Here is a 26,870-nt window from a genome sequence, read left to right as displayed (position 1 = left end):
GAAGATCCCAAATAAATTCGGTGCCACAGTCACAATTGTCCAGATTACATTCTCATAAATTGAAGAAACATATTTAAGCAAATCGATGTTCGCAAAATCTTTAAACTCAATAACATAATAAAATGCCAATATCTTAAATCCTTCACTCTTTATCAGTACAAACCACCTTTAGAGGCCATTTTTCCCACAGAGCAGGGGTTGGCCTTTTTCGGGCACCGTGGTCCCCTTTTTGAAGCAATGTTTTACAGCCAGATGCCCTTCCTGCCGCCAACCCTGTTAGTCGCCTCTTGCGACACAGGGAATTACCAGTGAACTGGTACTCAATTTGCCGACCTCGGAAGGATGACGGGTTGAGACAACCCCCCTGGCGTTAATTCAGCGATCGACCGGGATTGGAACCCAGGATCCGAGGATCCCAAGCCGGCACCCTAACCGCTAAGCCAACACGAAGCAATCTTTATCAGTAATCAATCATAAAAGTATTTAGCATTTCTCTAGATATCTGTGCAGAGAAACAAGGCAAAAGCACAAACAGGCCCGAAGAGACAAACACATACCAAAGTTAACCTGGGAACTCCAATTTACATGTTAGTTCTTTCTTCCACTTGCACAAATCTGTCTGACAGAATTTTCCAATTTCAACTTGGAAAAAATGCTGATGTGAGGGTCAAAGGAAGTGACATGGCTGACAACTTCCTTTCTGGGCCTAGCCCCAGCCTGCTCTTGGCATGGCCGTATATTAATTATGCCCTCTTGGTCGCCACATGGCAGAAAGATAGCTCATTACTGCGGAATACCTGGATCTTTTCTCGTTGTACCACCAGGATCGGTTTTTGGTGTCGAGGGGTCGAACCCACGCTCACTTTAAACCGTGTTCAACTGGGGTCTCACTTCACAGGTATCATGAACTAGGCTGTTTGTAGTGTATCCCCTGTGGCTTGGTCTTTTTGGCTGCCTCAAACTTTTACCAATGTCGAACACCTTGCCTTGAGAGTCAATGGACACCTTTCCATCAGCAATGGACACCTTGCTTTGAGAGTACAGCTCAAGAGTGCTATAGAAAAACTAGTCAGAATGAATCCTGCAGAAATAAATCAATGAACAGAATTTGTTGTATCTTGGATATTATTTTTCAGTCAATGAATGTAAATATCCAAACAAAAGACAATACATACATGACAAGTGTGCTACAGTCTTATACATCAAACATGCAACCAAATTATATGAATTAAAATCGAAATGTTTACATACTGGATACAAATAACACATCAAGTTACTCATACACAATATCTAACCTGATACTGAGCTCATACAATATTATAGGAGGGACATTTCTGGAAAATAAAGGACCTTTTGGTGGGCGGAGGTGGAGGCAAGGCCTCATGGCTTTCCCTGTGAACATTAGATTCGCTGGGCCTCAAACTTCAGCATTTTTTAAAATCAAGACTTGACTTAAGGGCTTTGATAGCTTTCAGAAGAAAGTGTGTTGTGTGTGCATCATCTTTATGATTGTACTTGTAGTCTGCAAATGTTGTACCACAAATCGAGTCAAACCGGTCTGGGGCACTATTCATTGGTTTGCAGCACGAATAATAGTTAAAATCGTCTTTCAAATACTAGCAACGGTACGCGGCCCATGGGCGGGGCTTCGATTGGGAGGCCCAAATGAAAAGGTAAAATATCAGAAATTGAAGGCTTTTTTTTATTTTAAACGATTCATATAAACATCCGTTAAACCATCACATGCAAATCATCAAAATCTAAACAGTGTTTGTAGAATTTCAATAAAAGCCTCATCACTGTTCATATCCGTAAATATTATTCCATCGTGTTTGGAAAAACTAGAAAATTGGAAAAACAATATAGCCTATTGTACTCCAGGGCGTCCCAGGATTACCCACCCAAAATATCGTTGCGATTGGTTCAGCCGTTTTTGTTGTACCTGGGAACGGACGGACGGACAGACATTATAGTAAGATACTTGCCTCTCCATTCTGGAGGGAGGACCGGTTTTGGCTTATTTCCTTCACCAGGTGCTGGAGAGTTGGGTGGTTCTGGGCTCGCATCTCCGTATCCATTCCGGTCCCCCGCATGCTCAGTTGGTTTCCACAGTTGGTCCATAACCTCTTGATCGCTATTCTCATTTAGCTTCCTTGAGCTCGAGCTCCCATGGGGTGGTGAGGATGGTGGAATGTTGTCCTCCTGCCAGATTGACTTTTAAGGCAAATTTAAACAAGACACTTTCAGCAATTTGGAAAGACATCCACATCCTTCATTAACAAAATTGTAAATAAAGCAAAATTATTCACTGTGAAGTATGACAATGCAAGTTGAGTTATCACAGAATCATCTCGATGCAAATGGAATCATTTGAGAACTAATTATATTGAATGACAGGTTGGGTCACCCAATAAAGATCGATATATTTAGACTTTTGGAAAATATCAAAAATATTGTTGCCTACAGCTGTAGCAAAAAAAATTTACTCGGGAGTGCAACACAGCAATGAAGGGCCAAATTGACTTTTGGAAAATATCAAAAATATTGTCTACAGCTGTCGCAAAAAAAATTAACTCGGGAGTGCAACACAGCAATGAAGGGCCAATTTGACTTATGGAAAATCTATATAATAATAGCGTAAGGACTCGACTTTGTTATCCCTATTACGCTGCACCCAGTGACCCGATGCCCACGGCACTAATGGATTTACGATCTACGAACCGCGCTCTTTGTTTATCACGTACAGCCATACTCGAAAAATCTGAATTAGCCGACGTTGGGGCCCAAAAGCATCCGATTAACTGCCGATACGACGCCATCTTACGACGCCATCGTATTGGCGTCTGCTGGGCGAAGGCGAAGCAAGCCGTCCGCTGATTGGACAGTCGAGTGGTGTGAACATGGGTGGTGTGAACCAAATGGTCTTTTTATTCCCTTGAACATTTTAAATTAGGATATATAAGGAAACGTCTTTATCGTCATTTTAATAAAGTTAAATGGAGTGACGTTGCGATACTCGGGGTGCGTTGCATAAATCCTCGTAAATCAGAGAGGTGTAGCAGGTGGCGAGACGTAAGGAAGCTTAAAGATAACGAGCTGAAACAGACGAACGATATGTCAATCCCTTTCTACACCGAACGGCAATAAAAGTATGAGAGCGGGAAGGCATGGCCTGAGCACTTCGAGCAGAGAGGACTGATTGGACTTAACTTAAAGAGAAAAAATTGGAGCTTAATGGAAGAAGAAGATCCCATGAGCGCTCCCCTATGCCATCCATAATGGTACACTCTATCCATACACCACATCCTCCCTTCCGTGGATGTTCCACGGGTTTCGGCTGGTATATAATAATAGCGTAAGGACTCGACTTTGTTATCCCTTTTAAACCGCACCCAGTGACCCGATGCCCACGGCACTAATGGATTTACAATCTACGAACCGCACTCTTTGTTTATCACGTACAGCCATACTCGAAAAACCTGAATTAGCCGACGTTGGGGCCCAAACGCATCCGATTAACTGCCGATACGACGCCATATTACGACGCCATCGTATTGGCGTCTGCTGGGCGAAGGCGAAGCAAGCCGTCCGCTGATTGGACAGGCGAAGGCGAAAGCAAGCCGTCCACTGAGTGGACAATCCAGAGCATGCATTTGTGCCGGTGTCGGCGATCGTTGTTCATATACGCACTCTTCATTCTCATCTTTCTTCCTAACTCCTACTCCGCCAAGCAAATCCCCTATGCCATCCATAATTCGTACACTCTATCCATACACCACATCCTCCCTTCCGTGGATGTTCCATGGGTTTCGGCTAGTATCAAAAATATTGTTGTCCACAGCTGTAGCAAAAAATTAACTCGGGAGTGCAACACAACAATGATGGGCCAAATTACCCCCTTACTTAGGGTCATGCAGGATCGTGCGACCACTCACACTCATTTGTACTCTTATAGAGACTGGGAACCTTTTGAATATTAATTTTCATTCACATTTGTCCTCCTTCGACCATGACCTCTGTGTGTCATCCAAACCTCCTTTGAGCTCTGGGGCTCATTTTGTTATTTCATTTTCACCTCCTTATTTTATTTTCCTCCATGATGTTTTTTTCTTCCCAGTTCTTCTTGATACCTCCTTTCTGCTCCCCTCCCACCAACCTGTTACAGCAACCATAGGCTCGAGATACATAACCTTGTTGACATCTTGTAGGGCCAAGCACTTCCACATAACAGCCTTGTTGTCTGATGCATGTAGTGTCATGCTCTCTGTTTTGTTGGTGTTCATTTTCAACCTTGCTTGCTGGGGCCTATTTATTTTCCCTTGCATACATTCATTGGTGTCTGATAGCAAGCAGGTGTCATCTGCAAAGCTGAGCTCCTCCAGATGGTCACAATTGAGCCCAGTCTAATCCATATCTGGTATGTTTTGAAGTCCTCCTCAATAACTGTCCACTGCAAGTAGAAACAGCCAGTAGTGGAAGCAGCATTCATCTCTGTCTGACTCCTGTTGTAACTTTTAATTCTGGCAACTTCTTTCAATTACAGATCACACTATTAATTGTGTATGCTATTTATCATTCTGATTAACTTTCCAGGTATTGCAGATACCCTTCTAATATATTCCGCATCGCATCCATGTTCACAACGTAAGATGGAAGAACAATCAATCACATGGTGTCACCAATGCTCTTTCAGAGTCGACGAAAGTCAGCACAAGGCTTGAATTTATTCTTTTCATTACATTGTTCTATCGTTGTTCTTTGAGTGAATGTTTGACATCCAGAGACGATCTATTCCTTCAAAATCAATCCCACTCTTTCCTCGATACTCCATCTGCAGCCTTCTGCATCCTATTTAGCAGATGCATCCAGAGCACCATGCTTGCAATACACATAAGGTTACCACATTCACTAAAACCTTTTCAGTTACCACATTCACCAAGGTCTCCTTTCTTTGACAGTTTTACAATCAATCCAAATTTCCAGTTCTACAATTTGTGTAAAATCATCGCCATCTGTTCTTTTTCTAATGTAAGCACATGACCTTGTTTATCTTTCATTTTTTGATGTCATCAGTCACATGGTTCGGCCGCCATCTTGGAAAAACCGAAAAACTTTGCACCTCTATATCTCCGAAAGTGCTGAATATAAAAAATTGAGACATGGCTCATTGTAAAGAACTCTCCATGGGGAATAAAATATGTTAATGATGTCATAGGTGCCTCCATTATGACGTCATAATTCGACAAATACAAAACTTCATCCGATCAAGATGCAATTTCTTGAGCGCCATGTTGGCATAAACTGGTGGAGAAAAAAATAATAATGATAACGTCATCGGTCACGTGGTTCTGCCGCCATCTTAGAAAAACGGAAAAAGTTTGCACCTCTATATCTCTGATAGTGTTGAATAGAAAAAATTGAGACATGGCTCATTGTAAAGAACTCTCCATGGGGAATAAAATATGTTCATGATGATGTCATTGGTGCCTCCATTATGACGTCATAATTCGACAAGGACAAAACTTCATCTGATCAAGATGCAATTTCTTGAGCATCATCAAGGAATAAATTAGTTTAGAAAACAAATAATGATGACGTCATCGGTCACATGGTTCGGCCGCCATATTTGTCCAAAATGGATAATAAGAAAGTACATTCCGGCAAGTCCTCGGTCTCTGACCGATTTTTCATCTGTCTGTTTGTGCGCAGTACTACATCTACATCGTTGCACATAGCATCGCCATACTTTACACACATATTTGCCTTGCCCTGGAATAGACTATGCCCAATTTTTAACTCTCTAGGCCCAAGGTCAAGCTTAAGGGCACCCAAAATGTGAAAATCGTGACCGCAGCGAAAAGCCGGGGCGAGGCGGAGTGATACAGCGGAAGGATTCGACGGTTTAAATGAACTTTCTTGTCTGCCTTGGCCACACACATCTGGCCACACATCTGGATAGGTGTTACGGCCTTGGCAAGATCGATGGAGACACCAATCTGTTAGCTTATACACCACCCAAATAGCTATGTGGAATTCTCTCACATAGAGATTAAACCCACGTCGTTTGAACTTTGGCCGAGGTCATTATTTACTTTTAATGATGTTTATATACGAATCAAAAAGAAGATAAGGTTTAAATGAAGCCACGATGAGGCGGATTTTCATTGGGACCTTCATCCTGATTTTGTTACCTCCGCCACCAAAGGTGGATGGAGGTTATGTTTTCACCCCTGTCTCTGTCCGTTTGTTACTTGCCGGAATAGATTCGGGCAAGTATGTTGGTTGGTTGGTTTCTTACTTGCCGGAATAGATTCGCCAGAATAGATTTTGGGTGGAGAGGGGGCTTGAAGCCAGATTTTAATCTTACAGCCGCCATGTTGGTGCTCGCCGTCACTGTGATGCGAAGCGAAAGACGCCTCAGAGCTGTCACATTCACAATCGCTATATCGTATCCCGATACGTGTTTCCCGATCCCGATACGTATATCGTATCCCGATCGTACTCCCGATACGTGTTTCCTTCATTGTAAAAACTACTAAGTCAACAGTTAAAAGGATTTTGAGCCGATAGGTGTTACGGCCTTGGCAAGATCGATGGAGACACCAATCTGTTAGCTTATACACCACCCAAATAGCTATGTGGAATTCTCTCACATAGAGATTAAACCCACGTCGTTTGAACTTTGGCCGAGGTCATTATTTACTTTTAATGATGTTTATATACGAATCAAAAAGAAGATAATTGGTTTTGGGTCGTCCTTTCCACATATCTCATGGGATTGTGAGTTGGAGAGACGACCATGATGGCGGCGAGTGGGTTGGCATTCTCTCAAGCAGGGATTCAACCCATGTCCTTATGTATTATTATTTTGATCCAAAATGGCCGATAAAAAAGTACATTCCGGCAAGTCCTCGGTCTCTGACCGATTTTTCATTTGTTTGTTTGTATGTGTGTTTGTGAACAGGATATCTCAAAAAGTTGAGGACAGATTCGGACGCAACTTTTTGGACAGTTTTGGTGTGTAACAAGGAATAATTGATTCAATTTTGGTGAAGATTCGATTCCAGATCCAAATCAAAGAATGTTTAACGAAATAAATGAACGGGATTATAGCTAATTAATTTAAATGTATGGGAAAATTACATGGCCAGACCAGGAATCGAACCCAGGTCCTTTGGTGAACCATACCAGTGCTCTGCCGTCTGATCTATCTGTGCGACCCTGAAAGCTCAGATGGCAGAGGGTCGCTGAGATAGCTCAGATGGCAGGGGGTTGCCCAGATGGCAGAGGGCCACCCAGATAGCTCAGATGGCAGAGGGTAGCCCAGATAGCTCAGATGGCAGAGGGTAGCCCAGATAGCTCAGATGGCAGGGGGTAGCCCAGATAGCTCAGATGGCAGAGGGTAGCCCAGATAGCTCAGATGGCAGAGTGTAGCCCAGATAGCTCAGATGGCAGAGCGTAGCCCAGATAGCTCAGATGGCAGAAGGTGGTAGCCCAGATAGATCAGATGGCAGAGGGTCGCCCAGACAACTGAGATGGCAGAGCACTGGTACTGTGCTGGTACTGTTACGGTTCACCAGAGGACCTGGGTTCGATTCCTGGTCTGGACGTGTAATTTTCCCACCTTTATCAATTACTTTTTTAAGTGATTCTTCACCATTGTGAGATTGGGCTAAAAACCAATATGTAGTTTTGGCGAATATCTGAAAAAGTTGTGGACAGATTCGAACAAAACCTGGTGGACAGGTTGGTTGTGCGACATGGCCAAAGCGATTCAATTTTGTAGAAAATTCGAATCCGGATCCAGATACGAGAATTGCTTTCTTTTTTTAAGTCATTCGGTCTTCACCAGAGTGATCGGGCCAAACACGACACATAGCGAGTTTCAAAAAGTTGTGGACGATTTATGACAAAACTTATTGGATGAGTTTGGTAGGTGACAAGAACAAGGGATTCAATTTTGGTTCAGTACAGATCCAGATCCAGATCCGATCAATCAGTGGGATACAAAATGTAAACTGCTCAGCCTGGTGGAGGTATGTGTGCTCTACTGAGTAGCTCCCGTTCTAGTTCCTCAATGTAGCTTCGCTTATCATTCCTTGCACATGTCTTCTGCTTTGTTTTTATCTGCATACTTTTTCTGCAATTTCTATTTCTGGACCTATGTTTTGTAAACTTCTGGTTTTTGCTTTAATTTATCCCGTTCCTCAATTTGTTTCCAAGTTTGCGTTGAGATCCATTTTTGATTGTCACATGCTTAGTTTCCAAAAAGTTTTCTAACAGTTTCAGTAAACACTTCATTTATTATCCAAAACTCTTCATCAATTACTTCAACATCGATCACATTGCTTTCATCTAGAGCTGCAAATCTGTTCTGCAATATGCATTGGTACTGCAGTTCTGTCCTCGAACTTAATCAATATCAAATCTCTTTCGCCTTTGTACGGGCGCAAGGCCTTGCTCAGTTCTGCAATACGGAAAATTAAATATTTAAATACAATGGGTTCGATAATTATTGACAGAGCATCGACCAAACAAGAGCACAGGCACAGGCACTTGACAGAGCAAGCACAGGTACAGTCAAAGATCAAGCTCCCTCTCCACCAAGGGGGGCATCCGACGTATGACGCTCAATTTCCCAAAGCGGCGTTATGTCGTGGTTTTACATGAATTTGATGAAGAATGTAAAGTTTTTATCGTGACTATGACATTAAAAGTGTCATGTCATAGTCAAATGATACGGTAGAGCTATTTTCGTGGAAATTGGCCAAGGAGGTTGGAAACATATAAGGAACTAGAGAGTTCATAGAACACTTTACACTTTAGGTTCTTGAGAGAAAAAAAAAATGACATGGGTGGGGCCTATGAGCACCAAATTTGATTAGTCGTCATGATGTAAAAACCCATAATATTTTGTCTAACACACACACACACACACACACACACACACACACACACACACACACACACACACACACACACACACACACACACACACGTGCTGGACCACGACATCAGTATCAGCACAGGTGTTCGAGTCAGCAGCAAAAATTTGGCTCAGTAATTTGGAAAACGTGAATACAGTGAACGGCTTGGAATTCTGGTGTTATTGAATTAATTTTCCCCTGAAACTCACATGAAGAAACAACATACCTTTCTAAAGTTGATTGATGAACTCAACAAATTGCTTTAGAAAATGCCATAGCTCATACTGTACTCTTCTTCCTGGCAAAGTACGTCTTGACCAGGTGTGCATCAGTTGAATTTATTTGTTAAAATTTTAAAACAGGACTGACAGTATTCTGGGACGCCCAGCAAAATGATCACTTTCACATACAGTCTTTAACATCACGATTATAACACGTTATCTTAAATGTACGTTAGAAGTACGTCCTGCATTTCTGCTTCCTTCCTTCTTTCCCTACTTCTTTCCTTACTTCTTTCCTTACTTCTTTCCTTACTTCTTTCCCTTCTTCTTTCCTTTCTTCTTTCCCTATACTTCTTTCCTTACTTCTTTCCTTACTTCTTTCCCTACTTCTTTCCTTACTTCTTTCCTTTCTTCTTTCCTTTCTTCTTTCCCTCCTTCTTTCCTTTCTTCTTTCCTTCTTCTTTCCCTACTTCTTTCCCTACTTCTTTCCCTACTTCCTTCCCTACTTATTTCCTTACTTCTTTCCTTTCTTCTTTCATTTCTTCTTTCCTTTCTTCTTTCATTTCTTCTTTCCTTCTTCCCCTACTTCTTCCCCTACTTCTTTCCATACTTCTTTCCCGACTTATTTCCCTACTTCTTTCCCTATTTCCTACCCTACTTCTCTCCCTACTTCTTTCCTTACTTCTTTCCCTACTTCTTTCATTACTTCTTTCCTTACTTCTTTCCTTACTTCTGTGTTAGTGCTGTTTCGTTTTGAAGATTAACATTTTGCTGCACGATTCCGAAGTCAAGCATTACCTGGAATTATTTTCTGATTCACCTGGTTTATGAAACTTTGACCGATCGATTTACTTACCATTATATTAATAACCAGAGACTCACTGTTCTATATTTTGTATAAAACTTGCTTTTCACACAACCAAACAAGTATGAAACGATTGATTTGATATCCTCAATAGCTTATCGCATGAGCACACAGTAGCTCATCATTCTTTAATAATGAAAGGATGCTGTGCCATTGGATACGATGCACAAATTGATTAGAGAGGGATTTTTAAAATGTATCGATTTACAGCCACTCAAATTTTTTTTTTTTTTTTTTTTTTTTTTTTTTTTTGTATACAAGATCGAGGCTCGTGAAAGAGCGAACATTAATCACACAGAAAGACAAACCGACACATAAAACATATAACATCGGGAGCGGTAGACAAGATGGGGAGAGAGGGGGAAGGACACAAACACAACATTTGAGAGCAGGGACCGAGAGACATGGAGACATCGAGAGATCTGAGAGAGGGCGAGGGCTTTGGGGGGGGGGATCATAATTGTCAATCGCGGGAATGGCACCGATCCGGGTACCGCTTCATGTGCACCAAACACACTATGACATCATTATTTATCACATTATAATCGGAATCGATACACAATCGGCAATGATTCTTTTTTAATCGTTGATCAGTTATAGTCAAAAAATTTCCAATCGGCCAAACACACACACACACACACACACACACACACACACACACACACACACACACACACACACACACACACACACACACACACACACACACACACACACACACACACCACACCACACCACACACACACACATATATATATATATATATATATATATATACATACATACTTTTTCACCTGACTATATATATATATATATATATATATATATATTGTTGCGGTTTTGAGAACCCACACAGGTAACATCATTAAAGGTTAAAGGTTGCACCCCATAGATAGGCGACAAGCAACACGTAGGTCACCTTAGGACGTTAGTTATTTCTTAGTATGTGTTTAGGATAAGGCCATATCCAATAGTTGCATCTGCGTTGTGTAAAACAAATAAGAGTAGGCCCCATCCGTCCATTTTGCAGCCTCCCTCCAAGCGACGCCATTAAGCAACATCCAGTTTGCACTCCATCGCCCTCGCAGTTTGTTACACCTCCTTTGCCAGGAGCGTTCGCTGCCCTTGGGCTCGCTCAAACCAGCCCAAATGCCACGAGGTAAAACCCGAAAAGGGGGGCGGAGCGCAAGGGTGCGGGTGTGGCCACGTCAAGCAGCCATCAAGGCGGAGCCGGTAAGCCCTCACTAGCCAATCAGGGCTGAAGTGACATCGCCTGACAGGGTGTGGCTGGACATTCCAGAGGGTTCACTGGGTGTGGCAATATAACACCTTGCGCGAGACCCCCACCTCAGTTATGAGCGGGGAGAGAGAGGCGCTTGACCTGATCGGAGTTGAGTTACGGGAGAGACGCTTGAGTAGTTACGAGAGGGAGAGACGCGCGGTGACAAGCCTGGATTGATTGATTGCACTTTACAAAGGGCGGGCGCGCGGCACGCATTGCAGAGGACTGCAGCGTGCGGAAGGACGTTGGTGGAAGGCGCTTAGTAACACCCTTGGGGAGGTGGCGCATTCGTTCGTAACAATACCGGGCGCGCATATAAAGGCGCCGGTACAAGTATTACGTACGATATCTAATCGCCAGCTTACCTTTCCCCGATATATAATTGTCCGCATCGCGCCTACGCCACGGGGAGAGCTGCCTGCCGTATTCCACCATCTGCACGGTACGAGTCGGGGACCGGACGAGCTGTGGACCCTTGGACCCTCAACCCAACCATCTTCAAACCCCGTGTGAGTGACCCTGAGAGTGAGTCTGAGAGTGAACGGGCCCGTGTCCGGGAATAAGTTAAGACTGTTATTAAAGCTGCCCTGTGTATCTGCTTCTTCCTCTTCATTGTACATTCTTTCTTCTTCTTTTCCTCTTCTAATTGTACAAAGTGTTAATAAATTACCTGTTCTTCCTGGTTTTCCTCTTAATCCGATCGTCCCAGTGATTTCTCAATTGGGTAAGCGTGGCACGATTACAACAGCTTAGAATCGGGTTTAGTACCTGCTAATGGCCCGGATCGCGGCTCGCTTCGCTCGGCGTGTCCACTAACGCCTTGGTTCGGGTGGGGTTATTTCCTTGCTTCACGGTCAGTGTTAGTACTTAGGTAATAGGACGAACTCGACCAACAACCCTATTTAACACCGACCGGAAGGAACGTGATAGCCCCGGGATCGCGTCGGCCAGTAAAAGGACAAGGGGATTAATCCCCCCTTGATAAGGGGAAGGCCGACGTTAGAGATCCACAACAATTGGTGTCGGGGAGTGGGATTTGGACCCGAAGTGCGCCTAACGCACTCAAAATTATGAGCGGCCGAAATTTTATTAACACCTAAATTTGAATCGTGCCATGGATAGCCAAGGCGGTCGGATGCCGGTGGGGGTAAATGAGGAGGTAGAGGGGGGGGGGGGTTAGAATTAACCCAGGACCCCCTGGAAGGACAATTGGGAGAAATGGAAGAGGAAATTGGAGAGGGTGCAGCAGTAGGGGTTGCAGGCGAACAAAATGGCGGCGCCTTGCACATGGCGACGAGGGCCGCGCCCGCTGCACAAATGGGGGGGATGGATGTGCAGACCCTCATTGCGCAGCAACAGGCAGCCATACAAATGGAGATGGAAAAGAACAGTGAGCAATTGGGAAACCAAATTGAGGGATTGAGTAAGGAGATGGGAGAAATGAGGGCCGATCGTAAGCAAATGGAAAACAGAATGAGGGACGAAGCAAGGGGTACCAGTGAGCAATTGGGAAACCAAATTGGGGGATTGAGAGATGGGTTAAGTAATTTGGAAAATAGAATGGGGGAGCAATTGGGAAGTCAAATTGGGGGATTAGAAAGCAAATTTGGGGGATTAGAAAGCAAATTGGGGGGCCAGTTGAAGGACGTGGGTGGCCACATGGGAGAAATGAATGAGGGGTTAACGGGGTTGGAAAACAGGATGGCCACCCAAGAAAATCAAATGAAAGGAATGAAGGACAGGTTAACAGGGTTTGAAAACAGAATGGGTGGCCACATAAAAGAATATTGGAAGGACATTGACCGCAGTTCGAGCGGGAAAGGTACATTGGTATGCGACGGGGTAGCGCGGCTTGAGGAACGCGGGGAAAGTGAGGCTGAGCAAAGCGCAGTTACGTGGACTGGTATAGAAATCACGACACGGGGTATAGAAAAGCCGACGGCCGCTGAATTGGAAAATTTTATTTGATGTGTGTCAGCGGTCGTCGAGCTGAATAAGGAAGAAATAATTATAGTGGAAATTGGGGTTGAAGAGACGGCGGACTTAGAAAAGCAATCGCGGGAAGAAAAGATGGAAATTGCACAAAGTCCATGTTCGCATCATGATGCCGTACTTGTTAACCCCAATGGAAGTTTGCAGTTGGTGCAGGAGAGAAGAATCCCAAAGGTGAGTCGGGCTGTATATGGCGCGAAAAGATTTGGCGCGAAAGTGTTTGGTGCGAAAGGATTTTTCGGCCGCTTGGGATCCCGACATCACCCGTGCGCTCGTAGAAGGTCCGTGGTGTGCTTTACGGAAGTGAATGGCGCGTGTGTGCGAACGGCGCCGGGGCGCGAGTGTGTTACAGAGTGCGAAGAAGAGTGTATGAGGGAATATATGTGGGAAGAGGGTTGAAACAGAGTGCGACAGAGTGTGAGATGGATGGAGAGAGTGTGCGATAATGCACATCAGAGCGTGTTGAGGGGCGTGTGCGGGCATGCACACCAGAGCGCATGATTGGGTGTGTGACAGGAGATTGCACACCCATGGGTAGGTGTGTGCTGAGTGGGTGTATGCAAGAGTGCACACCCATAGTTGTTAGAGGGGACGTAATGGAGAAGTGTGCGCAAGAATGTGCCTGAGAGGAGTGCGGGGAAGAAAGGTGTGTTACGGAGTGTGTAACAGAGTGGTGTGCACCTGAGTGTGTGAGAGAAGAGAGTGCATGGAGAAGGAGTGCGGTAATAGAGTGCAGGGAGTGTATGGGATGTACGAGTGAGAAAAGGGTCGCGTGGTGGGAGAATGCGACTCGAGCATTGACGCAGACCGGGGCAGCGGTTAGGCCGACGGATAGCCGACGCGAGCTCTCGGGGCGTGGTGTTCTTTGTGTGCTGCGGGGGCCGGCGGGGATCGTTGCCACGGCGCTCTCGCAAGGAGTGCCGTGCACGATTCGGGCCGGGCCCCTCCCTGTATGGTCGGTGCCGTGCCGTGGCGCTCGGGGCAAACGGCACGATTACGGGGGAGGTCGGCCAGGTCGGACCTTCGCCCACTGGCGGGCGCGGTGCTCCGACCGGGGGAGGTTGGGTCACTGTGGCGGAGACCGAGAGGCTCCACGCCGGGACGGCGCCTGGAACCTCGGCCCGAGTATGCCTCCTCTCCAGAATCGAAAATGCCGGACGGACCCAACCAACAGGAGACTGACCATCCGCATACATTGCTTGGCTTTTCAAAGTCGAGCTGTAAAAATGTATTCCCGCACGAGAGGCTCTGGTACAGTGGACAAGTAGTGGTAGTGATAGGAATGGTAGTTGTACCATTCATTTGGGGCAAAGGAGCAGTAGTTTATGGGGTTTTGTGGTGAGAACTAGCCAGGGCGGGATAGGATAATGTTAGGGATTTAGAAAGATGACCATAGGAGACCAAGATTTAAGTAGTGACATTTGATACAGGTAGTGGGGACGTAGCGAGATTAGGTGGATGATAATGACGAGGGATGTGCTAGTGTAAAGGGATGACGGGGAAAGCACTAGTATGAGAGGGGAATATTTAGATTAAATGATGCTGTGTGTGTGAGTATGAGGATGCGCTTCAGGCGCAAATAAGGAATTGTGAATGAGAGTCTTGGTGGTGATGGTGAGCAAATGAGGCAATGGTCGAGAATGATGTGTGTGTGTGTGTGTGTGTGTGTGTGTGTGTGTGTGTGTGTGTGTGTGTGTGTGTGTGTGTGTGTGTGTGTGTGTGTGTGTGTGTGTGTGTGTAAAAGTGTATGAGTAGAGTATTGAGGATGTGTGTAATGGCGATGAGTGCATTGACTTGCATGGGGTGCAAGTGAATGAATGGTGTGGAGTAATGGTGTGTGGAATGAGTGGTGTGGAGTGCATGGTGTGAAGGCGTGAATGGGGGGAGGATGGACCCCTTCACGAATACCCGGGGAGGGTAGTTTAAAGTTAGGTAGAGGGAGTAGGTAAATTTGTGTGGATATTGACATCTGTGGTGCAGATAGTAGCAATGTGGTGCTTAGAGGGATGCATAAGACTGTGGAATGGCTGGGCATGTGAGCCTGTTGGTAAGTATGGTTATTGGGGCACTCCGTCACTGGTAGTCTGTCGGCCAGGTGAGGCTGCAGGTATGCTCTGGGAGCCAGGTAGAGTTCAGATAGAGTTCAGCGTGACAGCCCGGCCACTCTGGTTTGCACTGGTGGGAATGATGGTCTGTGTGGCAGACAGGCTGTTGGTTCCTTGCGGGTTATGCGGTATTTACCGTGTGAGACATAATTTGTGGCTGGTGCTCACCATTAATGCTAGGAGGTGCCTTGATCATCTTAATAGACGATTTTGGTCCTCATTGGTTAGATTTTTTTGCAGTATGCCGTCCTGACGAAGGTCAATAAGCCCGAAATCTGGATTGGCGGCTCTGCTTGATGTTTAGCCTATGGGGACCAATGAATAAATCTCTGTCTGTCGACAGAGTGGCCGGGCTGAGGCCTCCGGGTCGGAGGTGACGCTTTGGTCTAGGACGTCGGTCCACAGGAGATTGGGACAGCGCTCGTCACGCTGTTATGTCGTTGATTATTATCCCCGCCGATCACACCGCACCCCCTGGTTTTGGTTTGCACTGGTGGGAACGATGGTCTGTGTGGCAGACAGGCTGTTGGTTCCTTGCGGGTTATGCGGTATTTACCATGTGAGACATAATTCGTGGCTGGTGCTCACCATTAATGCTAGGAGGTGCCTTGATCATATATATATATATATGTATATACATATATACATATATATATATATATATACATATATATATATATATACATATATATTGTTGCGGATATGGCATTTGGCCTCAATATCCGCTTGTAAATACTCCCCTATTTCCCCAATACTCCCCAACTATCCCCAATCCCCCATTCCCTAGTCCCATTGCCTGTAAATAACACTCTGTAGAACCGACCTTCCCCTTTTTCCCCCATTAAATGTCGTGCCCAGGTCCACCGCATCTCACGTAGACAACTTTCGGACATCTTGCTAGTTATTCTTAGTCTATGTCAGTTAAGGACTCGTTTCCATTAATTCTGACTCTTCGTTGCACCAGAATGTGATTATATGGCACCAGTAGTGAGTTTAGGACCTTCCCATACCTCCTACCATCTTCTTCCCCAAACAACAACTACAACAACAACTACAACAACAACTACAACAACAACTACAACAACAACTACAACAACTACAACAACGGCGCGGCGCGGGGGAGTGTGCGTCCTCACACCGGCTCGGTTAGCCGCCATTGACCATGCGCTCTGACGGGGTTACCACGAAGGGGCTCCTTGTCAGCCCCTCGTCAAGGGCGGAGCCGGTAACCCCCCCGCACGCACCCAATGAGAAGCAACGGGCCGATTCCATCTGGGGCGGAGCTAACGAGCCGAGGGCGTGTCACTCCCCGCCGGATATACGCGGCCACTTACCGGACGTGACGTGAGATGCGCCCCCGACTGAAGAAGACAAGTCGCGACCTTCCAGCGCTGAGAGCGACCTCCCCGCATCATTGGACCGGACCGGGTCGATTTGTCCTTGAGCCAAGAGTGCACCTTGAGCCATCGATACCCGCTTTCCTTGCCATCAATCCCCGTGTGAGTCAGTTTTTGTCCTGTTTATCTGTCGTCTGTCAGGGAATAAGATAAGTGTGTCTAAGTGCCTGTCTTTCTATGCTGTCCCTCTTGTAGTTGTAATCTGACCTTCCGCCCTAATATAACCTCCTCCGGAGGTCTTGAGAACTGAACCCTTGGTGTCGTGTCATTTTAATCCCAGCCGTTGTGTCCTTTTCCATCATTGATTCAGCGTAGCGCGACTCGGCAACGTTCGAGTATAATCGGGTAACTTGTGCGGACACGGCGGCCATTCCGCTCGGCCCACCCTAACATCAAAGTCGTGTCGGTAACAATTGGTGTCGAGGAGTGAGATTGGACCCGGAGCGCGTTTACGCGCTCGAAATTATAACAGCGAAATTTGATTGTGTTTTACAAAATATAAAAACCCGAATTTTGAAAGTCGCGCTATGGCGGATCAAGACAGCTGGGGTCCGGTAGAGGAGAGTGAGGCAGGGTCGGTCCAGGACCAAATTGAGGGACGTGAGGAGAGCGAAGCAGCGAGGGTAGCAGACGCACAAAATGGCGCCTCGCTGGTCACGGCGACCGCGACCGTGGCAGCGCCCCTGGTGGATTCGAACCTTTTCCTCCTGCAAATGGGGGCCCTTATGGAGAGGCTAGAAGCAAAAATGGGGGTAATGGGAAACCAAATGGGGGTAATGGGGAACCGGATAGAGGCTCAGAGTGAGCAAATGGGGGTAATGAGGGACGAAGCGAGGGGTACCGGTGAGGGGTTAGACAACGGGATAAAAGAGGTGAGAAATGGGTTAATGGGGGTAGAAAATAGAATGGCTGCCCAGGAGAATCAGATAGAGGGAGTGAAAAATGGGTTAGAGGGGTTAGAAAACAGGATGGAAGGCAAATTGAGGGACATGAGGGACCAAGCGGAAAGGGAAGTTAACCAAATGGGGCAGCAGATAGAGGGGGTCAGAATGGGGGTAGAAACCAAACTGGATGCTCACAGGGAGGAAATGGAGCAGATGAGGGTGGCATCTGGGCAGGAGATGCAAGTGATGGGAGAGGAGATCAGAAGAGGAGTGAGTGAGGAGGTCGGAGGAGTGCGCGAGGAGGTGAGGCACTGTAAGGAGCGCATGGAGAAGGAGGTGAGAAAGGGGACTGTAAAATTGCAAAGTGGTATAGAGGAGTTGACACTGGGAGTAGAACAACTGACAGTGGGACAAAAGGAGTTGGGGGACCAGGTAAAGAAGAACACAGCGGTAATAGAGGGTTTAAAATCGACACAGAAGGAGATGAAAAAGGACGTAGGGGTAATTAAAAAAGAGTGTCAGACGGTACATGAGGACCTGACGAGGAAAATGGACAAGGTGGTAGAGGTGATGGAGGTTAAAGAGCGGGAGGTGCGGGAGCACATAGAAAAAAATAAAGTGGAGTTAGAGGAAGAACTTAAAGGGGCGCACGAAGAGATGAAGGAGGTGAAGCAGAAATTAGAAGAAGTGGAAGAAGGGGTGAGCGAAATTAAGAAGCGACGGAGAGAGGATAAGAAAGAGATAAAGGAGGAAGTAAAAGAATTGGTCCAAAGTCTGTGTTTGGATCGTGATGATGTGCTCATTAACCGGATGAGGGATTCGCAGGTGATGGAGGAGAAGCGAAGAGAAAGAGGACCCGGTGTAAGTGGTGACCAATATGGTCGTGCGTATGATGCGCCAGGTGATTTAAGAAGCTTGGGGGTCGAGATGGACCCGGGTGTTCGTGAGAGGCCGTTGGTGAAGTGTGCGACAGGTCTGGTGTGCGAAAAAGGAGGTGTGCGAGAAAGTCCGACTCTGGGGTGTGTGAGGAAAAAGTGCGTGCCAAGGAGTGAGGGTGCTGGCGAGAGCGAGTCGGTCGTAGCGTGTGTGCGAGGGAGCACATGGAAGCGCGGTGTGGTAAGTGTTACAGAGGGTGTGACGGGAGAGTGTGCGCGGGAAAGGTGTGTGACGGACAGGTGCATGGGGAAAGAGTGCGCTGTCAAAAGTAAGGAAGAATGCACACCTGTGGTGAGTGTTACAGAGGGTGTAACGGGAGAGTGTGCGCGAGAAAGGTGTGTAACGGACAGGTGCATGGGGAAAGAGTGCGCTGTCAAGAGTAAGGGTGAGTGCGCTGTCAAGAATGGAGGTGAGAGTAGTGAGAGTGACACGGAGCGTGAGTTGGTGGTGACAGGTGAGAAAGGAAGCACACCTGGAATGGTAGAGCGTGAGTGGGAATGCACGCTGGAGTTGGTGGTGAGGCACGTGGTTGGGTGTGCGAATGAGAGCACACCTGTGATTGTCACAGAGGAGGTGACAGAGGAGGGGGCGCGAAGAGGTGTGTTGGTGAGGTGTGCGACCAACGAATGTGTGCCAAAGTGTTCGGTGGTCAGGTGTGTGACCAAGTCTGTGAGTGGAATGAGAGTACCTGGGTGTGTAAGGAAAGGTACGAGGAGCATGGAAACGGCTGGAGGTGTGAGCAAGGAACGGGCTGCGGGGTGTAAGAATCCAGGTGAAGCATCGACGGTAACCAGGTTAGAGGTTAGGTCGACTTTTAGCCGAAGCGGGCCCTCGGTGCGTGCTGGGCCTCGCTTTGAACGGCCGCGTCCGTGCTCCACTAGGCGGAGCGGGCAGCCCGATAGAAAGGGTCGTCATGGCGACCACTTTTTGTTGAGGCAGTCCGGCAGGTCGAGATCGGGACATTGGATGGCTCTGTGCCGAGATGGTGCGTGGGATCTCGGCACGGGTAAGCCCCCGTCCCTGCACCGAATGCCGGACGCATCCAGCCGCTGGCACGGAACAACCCGCATTCATTGCTCGGCTTTACGAAGCCGGGCTTTAGACAGGAATTGGCGCACCGAGAGGCATTAGTGAGTAGACTGGGTGATGAGGTTAGTGTTTTGGCCCCGAAATTAGAGAAAAACAAAATTTGATGATTGGCAAAGGATTGGCAGTAGTGATTGGCAGATGATGGGCAGTGATTGGCAAAATTTTTGATTTATTGAAATTTGATGTGCAAAATTGGTAGTGAGCGATGGGCCCGGTGGGTAAGGGTGGCATCCCTGCCCCCCTTCCCATATGGAGCAAAGGAGCAATAGCTTATGGGGTGTATGGCAGTGAAAACTAGCCCGGGTGGGTTAGGATATTGATAGGGATCTAGCGAAGATGACGTTAGGTGACGTTAAGTTTAGTTAGTGACTGATACCTGTAGTGGGGACGCAGGTAGATTAGTATGGATGATAATGACGTGGGAGCGCAATAGTTTAAAGGGACGACTGGGAAGCGCAAGTTTCAGAGGGAGTAGTTAGATGAGATGATGCTGTGTGAGAATTGAACATGTGTGATTGCACAGGTGTGCAACTGGACAGGTGTGTGGAGCAGTGTGTGAGTAGTGAGTGTTGTGGATCAGCGCGAATGCGCTTGGGGAGAGAAGGGTGCAGGTGGCACCAGGTGTGAGAGCACAGGTGTGCAGGTACAGGTGTGTGGAGAGAGTTGGAGTAAGTGGTACGGAGTGGTGTGCATGGTGCAAAGGTGTGGATGGGGGAAGAGTGGACCCCTTTCACGAGTACCCGGGGCGGGTAGTGTAAGTGTTAGGTAGAGGGTATAGGTAAATTGTGGTTGGATATTGGCATCTGTGGTGCGGTTGCAGAATGGTATTGTGGATGGGTGCATTAGTGTTGTGGAAATGGCTGGGCGTGTAGCCTGTTAGTGTGTGTAGTTGGTTTGGGCACTCCACCACTGTGAGGATGTCGGCCAGGTGAGGCCGCAGGTGGGCTCTGGGAGCCGTTAGTGTCAGTGGGTGCCTGAGGATCCCGGGTGTGGATCGGGCAGCCCGTGCCAGAGAGGGCACTGAGGGGGTGAGAGTGCGAGAGGGCCTTCCCCAGTTAGTTAGGTTAGGGTGAGGAGCAGGTAAGCTCGGGTGGCAACTACAGTGGTGGAGGTGTGCAGGTGGGTAGACCTGCTGGGAGAGCTACACGTCACAGCCCAGAAATTGTGCGAGAGCACCGAGTGTTGAATCGGGGGAGTGAGACCCCAAATTGAGAAGCACCACAGTTTGGTCAATGGGAATTGGTTTTTAGAACCCATAGTGTAAGTGGGCCAATGGATTGGCCGGAGAAAGACCCCGGGTAGTGTAAAGTTGTTAAAGTCATTTAGGAAATAGTTAGGATGGATGAACCTGTCGCACCATACGCAGCCACTTACCTGTGGTGATGATGATGACTCCACACCTGTGTTTTCTTTGTTTTGTTGCAGGAAATGAGATTGCTGTGGATTGGTGAGACGCATCACGACGTGGATGAGACATTGGGGTGATTCCATCTCTCCCTCCTTAGGAGGGACTGATGATGAATTGGTAATGGCAAATTTTGATGTTCAGTTGGAGATGGCAAATTTTGATGAGAGTTGGAAATAGCAAATTTGATTGGTTAGGAGGGAGAGAAGACGAATTTGGTTTATGGGAGGAACGGGGAAGACAGTAGGGACGTTTGTTGATTAGTAAAATAGATGTTTATGGGTAGTGTTGTGTTTTGTGGATACAGTAAGGGGTAAGGGAGGGGCCATGTAGGTTACCTGGTGGGGGGGGGGGGGAGCGTACGGTAGGAACGTACCTGTCTCACCTGGTTCCCATGTGCCCCTAGTTTGCATTACCTTGTGTTGCGTGCACTTTTGCGCCCTTACCACCTTACTCACTTGTCTGCTTCTTTTGTCTCCCACCTCCGAGGATCTGGCTTTGGGGCAGAAAGAGAGAGGAGAGAGAGGTGCTGGCTCCGCAGTTGTGGGCCTGCACTTTCGCTGCTTGCTGCTTGGATCGATACACCATATGGACCGCAATGTTTGTGGCCACCCACAATGGACCGCAGTTCTTTTGCGGCCAAGCACCACCCGTGGAAGGACCTATGGGTCAACGTGGCACCTATGCCAAACAGGTGAACCACTCTTAGTTGGCCCCTGACGGCCACAATACAGAAATGGACGCGGTTGGTGCCTTTCTTGATTTTTTAAAGAAGCCAGAAGGGCAAGTGCACCACACGAAGAGCAAGAGACACCTGCAGGGTTAGGGGTTGTTGTTTTTATTTTAATGAACAATGGTGACTGCACCGATTGTTGCTGGGGTGGTGCTTTTGGTGCTGGGAAGGGGTGCTCTGCACGTTATTAAAGGCCGTAAGGCCACAGAGCACTCGTGGGTTGGTGTATCGATGCTGGCATGCGTGCTCTCTCTATGCATAACATCTGCATGTGTTCCTCCAAAAACAGGTCCTGGATCGTAGTGTAAATAGCAGCGTAGTCTTGTAAATAATGCTCCCTACCGGCTGTATGTTTAGTTTGCGAATTCTTTCCGGATTCGGTTATCCTGTGGGTGTGTTTCTGTGAGGAGAAGGGTGCAACGTCGCAGGGGGACATATTTACTCATTTGTGAATATCTGTAAAACTGTCGCACTCAGGGTAGAGTTAATAGTAGAGGGAACTACATCTGAGTGCCACACTAAAATAGGTAAACATTTATCGGGTCGGGACGCCCCGAGGGTAGAGAAGGGTGCAATGTTGCGGATATGGCATTTGGCCTCAATATCCGCTTGTAAATACTCCCCTATTTCCCCAATACTCCCCAACTATCCCCAATCCCCCATTCCCTAGTCCCATTGCCTGTAAATAACACTCTGTAGAACCGACCTTCCCCTTTTTCCCCCATTAAATGTCGTGCCCAGGTCCACCGCATCTCACGTAGACAACTTTCGGACATCTTGCTAGTTATTCTTAGTCTATGTCAGTTAAGGACTCGTTTCCATTAATTCTGACTCTTCGTTGCACCAGAATGTGATTATATGGCACCAGTAGTGAGTTTAGGACCTTCCCATACCTCCTCCCATCTTCTTCCCCAAACAACAACTACAACAACAACTACAACAACAACTACAACAACAACTACAACAACTACAACAACGGCGCGGCGCGGGGGAGTGTGCGTCCTCACACCGGCTCGGTTAGCCGCCATCGAGCATGTGCTCGACGGGGTTACCAAGTAGGGGCTCGCTGTCAGCTCCTCGTCAAGGGCGGAGCCCGGTAACCCCCGCACCCAATAGAAGCGGCGGACCGATCCCATCTGGGGCGGAGCCAACGAGCCGAGGGCGTGTCACTCCCCGCTGAGCATGCGCAGGAAGAGGGAGGTGACGTCAGATGCGCCCTGAGCTTGAAGAGAGAAGGACGCCACCTCCGAGCGCTGTGACACCTCCCTGCATCTTTTGGACCGTGCTTTATCCTGTCCCTGAGCCAAGGTGCACCTTGTGCTATCAACCGACCTGTCCTTCCCTGCCATCAATCCCTGTGTAAGTCAGTCTTGTTCCGTTTGTCTGTGGTCTGTCTGGGATAGATAAGATTGTGTCTAAGTGCCTATCTCTTCTGTGTCTTTACCTCATTACCTTGTAATCTACCCCTTTTCTCCACCACTAATTATATCCTCCTCCGGAGGTCTTGAGAACTGTACCCCTTGCGTCGTTTCATCTATCTCAGTCGTTGTGTCCTTTCCAATCATTGATTTAGCATAGCGCGATTTGGTCAACGTCGGGTGGAATCGGGTGAGTTGGGGAAGAATCGGGGGAACTGTTAGGTCGCGGCAATACCACCGCTCGGTAAATAACATCTAATCCGCGATCCGTAACAATATATATACATATATATATATATACATATATATATATATATATATATATACATATATATATTGTTACAGACGCGGCTTTTAGATGTTATATGGACCGAGCGGTGGTGTATTTAACCGCGTCCGAACAGTTACTCCCCGATTAAAACCCGATTTCACCCGACGTTGACCAGATCGCCCCACGGATATTCAATCGGGAAACCTCTAAAGCGACCGAAAGAGAAGAAGAGAGAAGAAAGACAGAGTTTGGAGGAAGAACAGATTTATTATACACACACAAGCAATATTTTAGAGCGACCAATATTATTTACAGCAATAGATGGAAAAGAGCAGTCACACAGTGCATTGTTAACTTATTCTATTTCATTTACTTAATCCCCAAGACAAACGAGTAGGACAGGACGTTCACACTCACACGATGGATATTGCAGGCAGGTAATCGCTCGAGGTTGATGGCTTGAGAGGAAGGCAAGGTCGGAGGCCGCAGCACCCCTCGCGGTTTTGGCGGGAAAACCTCCGTCGCGTATCCGCGGCCGTCACGCGCTGGCTCGGCACACCTGCTCCTCTTCCTGGGGTGGAGCCGTCTCCCTCCGTTCAGCGCGTCTCTCCAACGGCAGGGGATATTGCATGCAGGCAGGCAGGTAGGTATTGCGGTGGATTGCGCTCCTCTTCCAGGTCATCCCCCAGCGTATCTCTCAAGCCCTCTCCTTGGTGCAGCCTCGTTGCTCCTCTCCAGTCATCTCTCATCTGCACTCAACTCGTAAAGCAGTCCCCTGCAGTCGCTTTTATCACCTCCAGCGAAATCAAGCCGCCGACTCCGAGGGCCCGCCTACCGGGTCACTCACCGCGGTGTTGATTGGCTGTTAGGGCTGGTTCACTCCTTCCCTCTTACGACGAGGTGGAGACACGCCTTTCTTCCCCAACCTTACCTCGTGGCCAATGGTGGTTTGAAGAAAACCAGCCAAAATGCAGAGGGCAATTGGAAGGGAGGTTTTGGGGAAACTGGAAGGGCCTATGCTTATTTTGTTTGATACAATGCAAAGTCAATCTAGTGGAAAACACATACTTAGCCTACATGGAATAAGGAAATACACTATTTAAAAGATATATCGTGACCTGCGTGTATGTTCTATGAAATTAATTAGGAGGACGGCTGCGACCATTATTTACATTACCAGGATGTTACCATACCAAAACCATACTCTTCACATCCGTTACCCTTTCTCCAAAATTGTTACACTCCTCAAAACCCGTTACACTTCTCAAAACCCGTTACACTTCTCAAAATCGTTACACTGCACCCTCCTTTCTTCAGGCACGTCCTCGGGCCTACTAGACTTAACTGAGTGTGACATGTAGGTGTAATTCCCTCTACAATTAACCTGACCCTGAGTGTGACAATTTTAAAACACAAATAAGTATGTCCCCCTATTGCATTGCATCCTGTCTAACAGACTCAAGCCCACAGCTAACCGAATTACGGAATTATTCTGAAACTATACATTTACGGTGGAGAGCATTATTTACAATGACGTGATTTCTTATTTACAACGCAACCCAGGACCTGTGTGTTTTTTCTTTTCTTTTTAGGGAACAAGAGAAAGAAATTCCTGTTGGGAGGGAGGAGACAGCACGCATTGCATCGATGCACCAGTACCAGTACCAATACCACCAAAGCACCCAAAAGCACCCAAAAGCACCACCAGCACCACAAAGCACCACTCGGTGCGCAGTCACCATGGTTCATAATAAACTCAACAAAACAACTGGTGGTGGTCTTCTCCTTCTCTGCTGGGCCGATGTTCTTCCCGACGTCTTCTGGCTTCATGCGGCCTATTTGGACATACAAAAAAAACACAACTTGTGTCCATTTTTATTTAGGGCCTCAGGGGCCAACTGAGGGTGGTCCACCTGTTTGGCATAGGTGCCACCTTACCGAGGTCCGCAAGCAAGATTCCCTGGCCACTATGGCCGGTTTCCAACAGAGGTGCCCTGCCCCAGAACCTGGGGTCCATCAAGTGGTACTTGGCCGCCGAACAGCGGTCCATAAAGTGGTACATCAACGCAATGCGTGCTGGTTCTGGGAATCTCGGGCGCACAATGGCCACCTCACGCACGCTCCCCTCGGCACCCAATGGCGCACAGGTCATGTGGGAGACAAAAGAAAGACAATTGAGCGAGGGGTAAGGTCACAAGGGTACACGTCAAACAAGGCAATGCAAGGTGAAATGCGTACGGAGGGCGAAGTGAGAAAGCTCGTCCCTACCGTACGTCACCCCCCTGTCACCTACACTACCCTTGCTCTTACCCCCTATTTACAAAATCTACCCATTTACAAATTCGTCACTACTGTCACGTCTTCCCCATATTTCCCTTATACCAAATTCGTCACCACAATCCCTTTACTTCAAAATTTGCCATCATCAAATTCATCATCAATCCTCATAAGGAGGCAGAGATGGAACATCAAAGCACAATGTCACACCCACGTCATGATGCGTCTCACAACCCAAACATTTGCACAGTAAAAAAAAATAATCAAACATGGCATGGTGTGGAGTACCTGTCACCTCAGGTGAGTGGATGCAGATGGTGTGAGGAGATCCTTCATCCTAACTATCCTCTAAATGATTTTAACACACTTTACACTACCCGGGGTCTTTCCCTGCCAATTCATTGGCCAACTTACACTATGGGTTCTAATAACCAATTCCCATTGGCCAAACTGTGGTGCTCCTCAATTTTTGGGGTCTCACTCCCCCGATTCATCTCCCGGTGCTCTAGCACAATTTCTGGGCTGCGACGTGTACCTCTCCCAACAGGTCTACCCACCTGCACACCTCCACCACTGTAGTTGCCACCCGAGCTTACCTAGCTCCTCACCCTAACCTATCTAACTGGGGGCAGCCCCTCTCCTGGCTCTGTCACCCCTTGGTGCCCTTTGGCACTGGGCTACCCGGGTCCGTCCTCCGGATCCTCGGGCCCCATCCACACAACTACTACCGGCTCCCAGAGCCCACCTGCGGCCTCACCTGGCCGACATCCTTACAGTGGTGGAGTGCCCAACCCAACTACACACACTAACAGGCTACACGCCCAGCCATTTCCACAACACCAACGCACCCATCCACATACCATTCTGTCACCCGCACCACAGATGCCAATATCCAACTACAATTTACCTATACCCTCTACCTACCACTTACACTACCCGCCCCGGGTATCCGTGATGGGGGTCCACTCTTCCCCCATTCACACCTTCGCACCATCCACTCCACTCCACAATTTCCACCATACTCACTCCACGACCATCCATTCCAATACTCCATACCATTTATTCCAT

At 47.4% G+C, this 26,870-nt stretch overlaps 1 protein-coding gene across 1 annotated transcript in view; it reads right to left on the bottom strand.

Moving 5' to 3' along the window:
* LOC137423113 (epidermal growth factor receptor kinase substrate 8-like) overlaps positions 1-26,870 on the bottom strand; it is a 240,726-nt gene that overhangs the window by 58,214 nt on the left and 155,642 nt on the right. Inside the window, exon 16 of the mRNA XM_078774688.1 lies at positions 1,986-2,214. Coding sequence (XP_078630814.1) covers positions 1,986-2,214 — 229 coding nt within the window. The remainder of the gene's footprint in view (positions 1-1,985; positions 2,215-26,870) is intronic.

Source organism: Myxine glutinosa, chromosome 3, assembly GCF_964187855.1.
Source record: "Myxine glutinosa chromosome 3, kmMyxGlut1.1, whole genome shotgun sequence".
In the NCBI taxonomy this organism is placed as follows: Eukaryota; Metazoa; Chordata; class Myxini; order Myxiniformes; family Myxinidae; genus Myxine; species Myxine glutinosa.
Note: the sequence above shows the minus strand (reverse complement) of the source record. Positions and strands in the feature narration are given on the sequence as shown.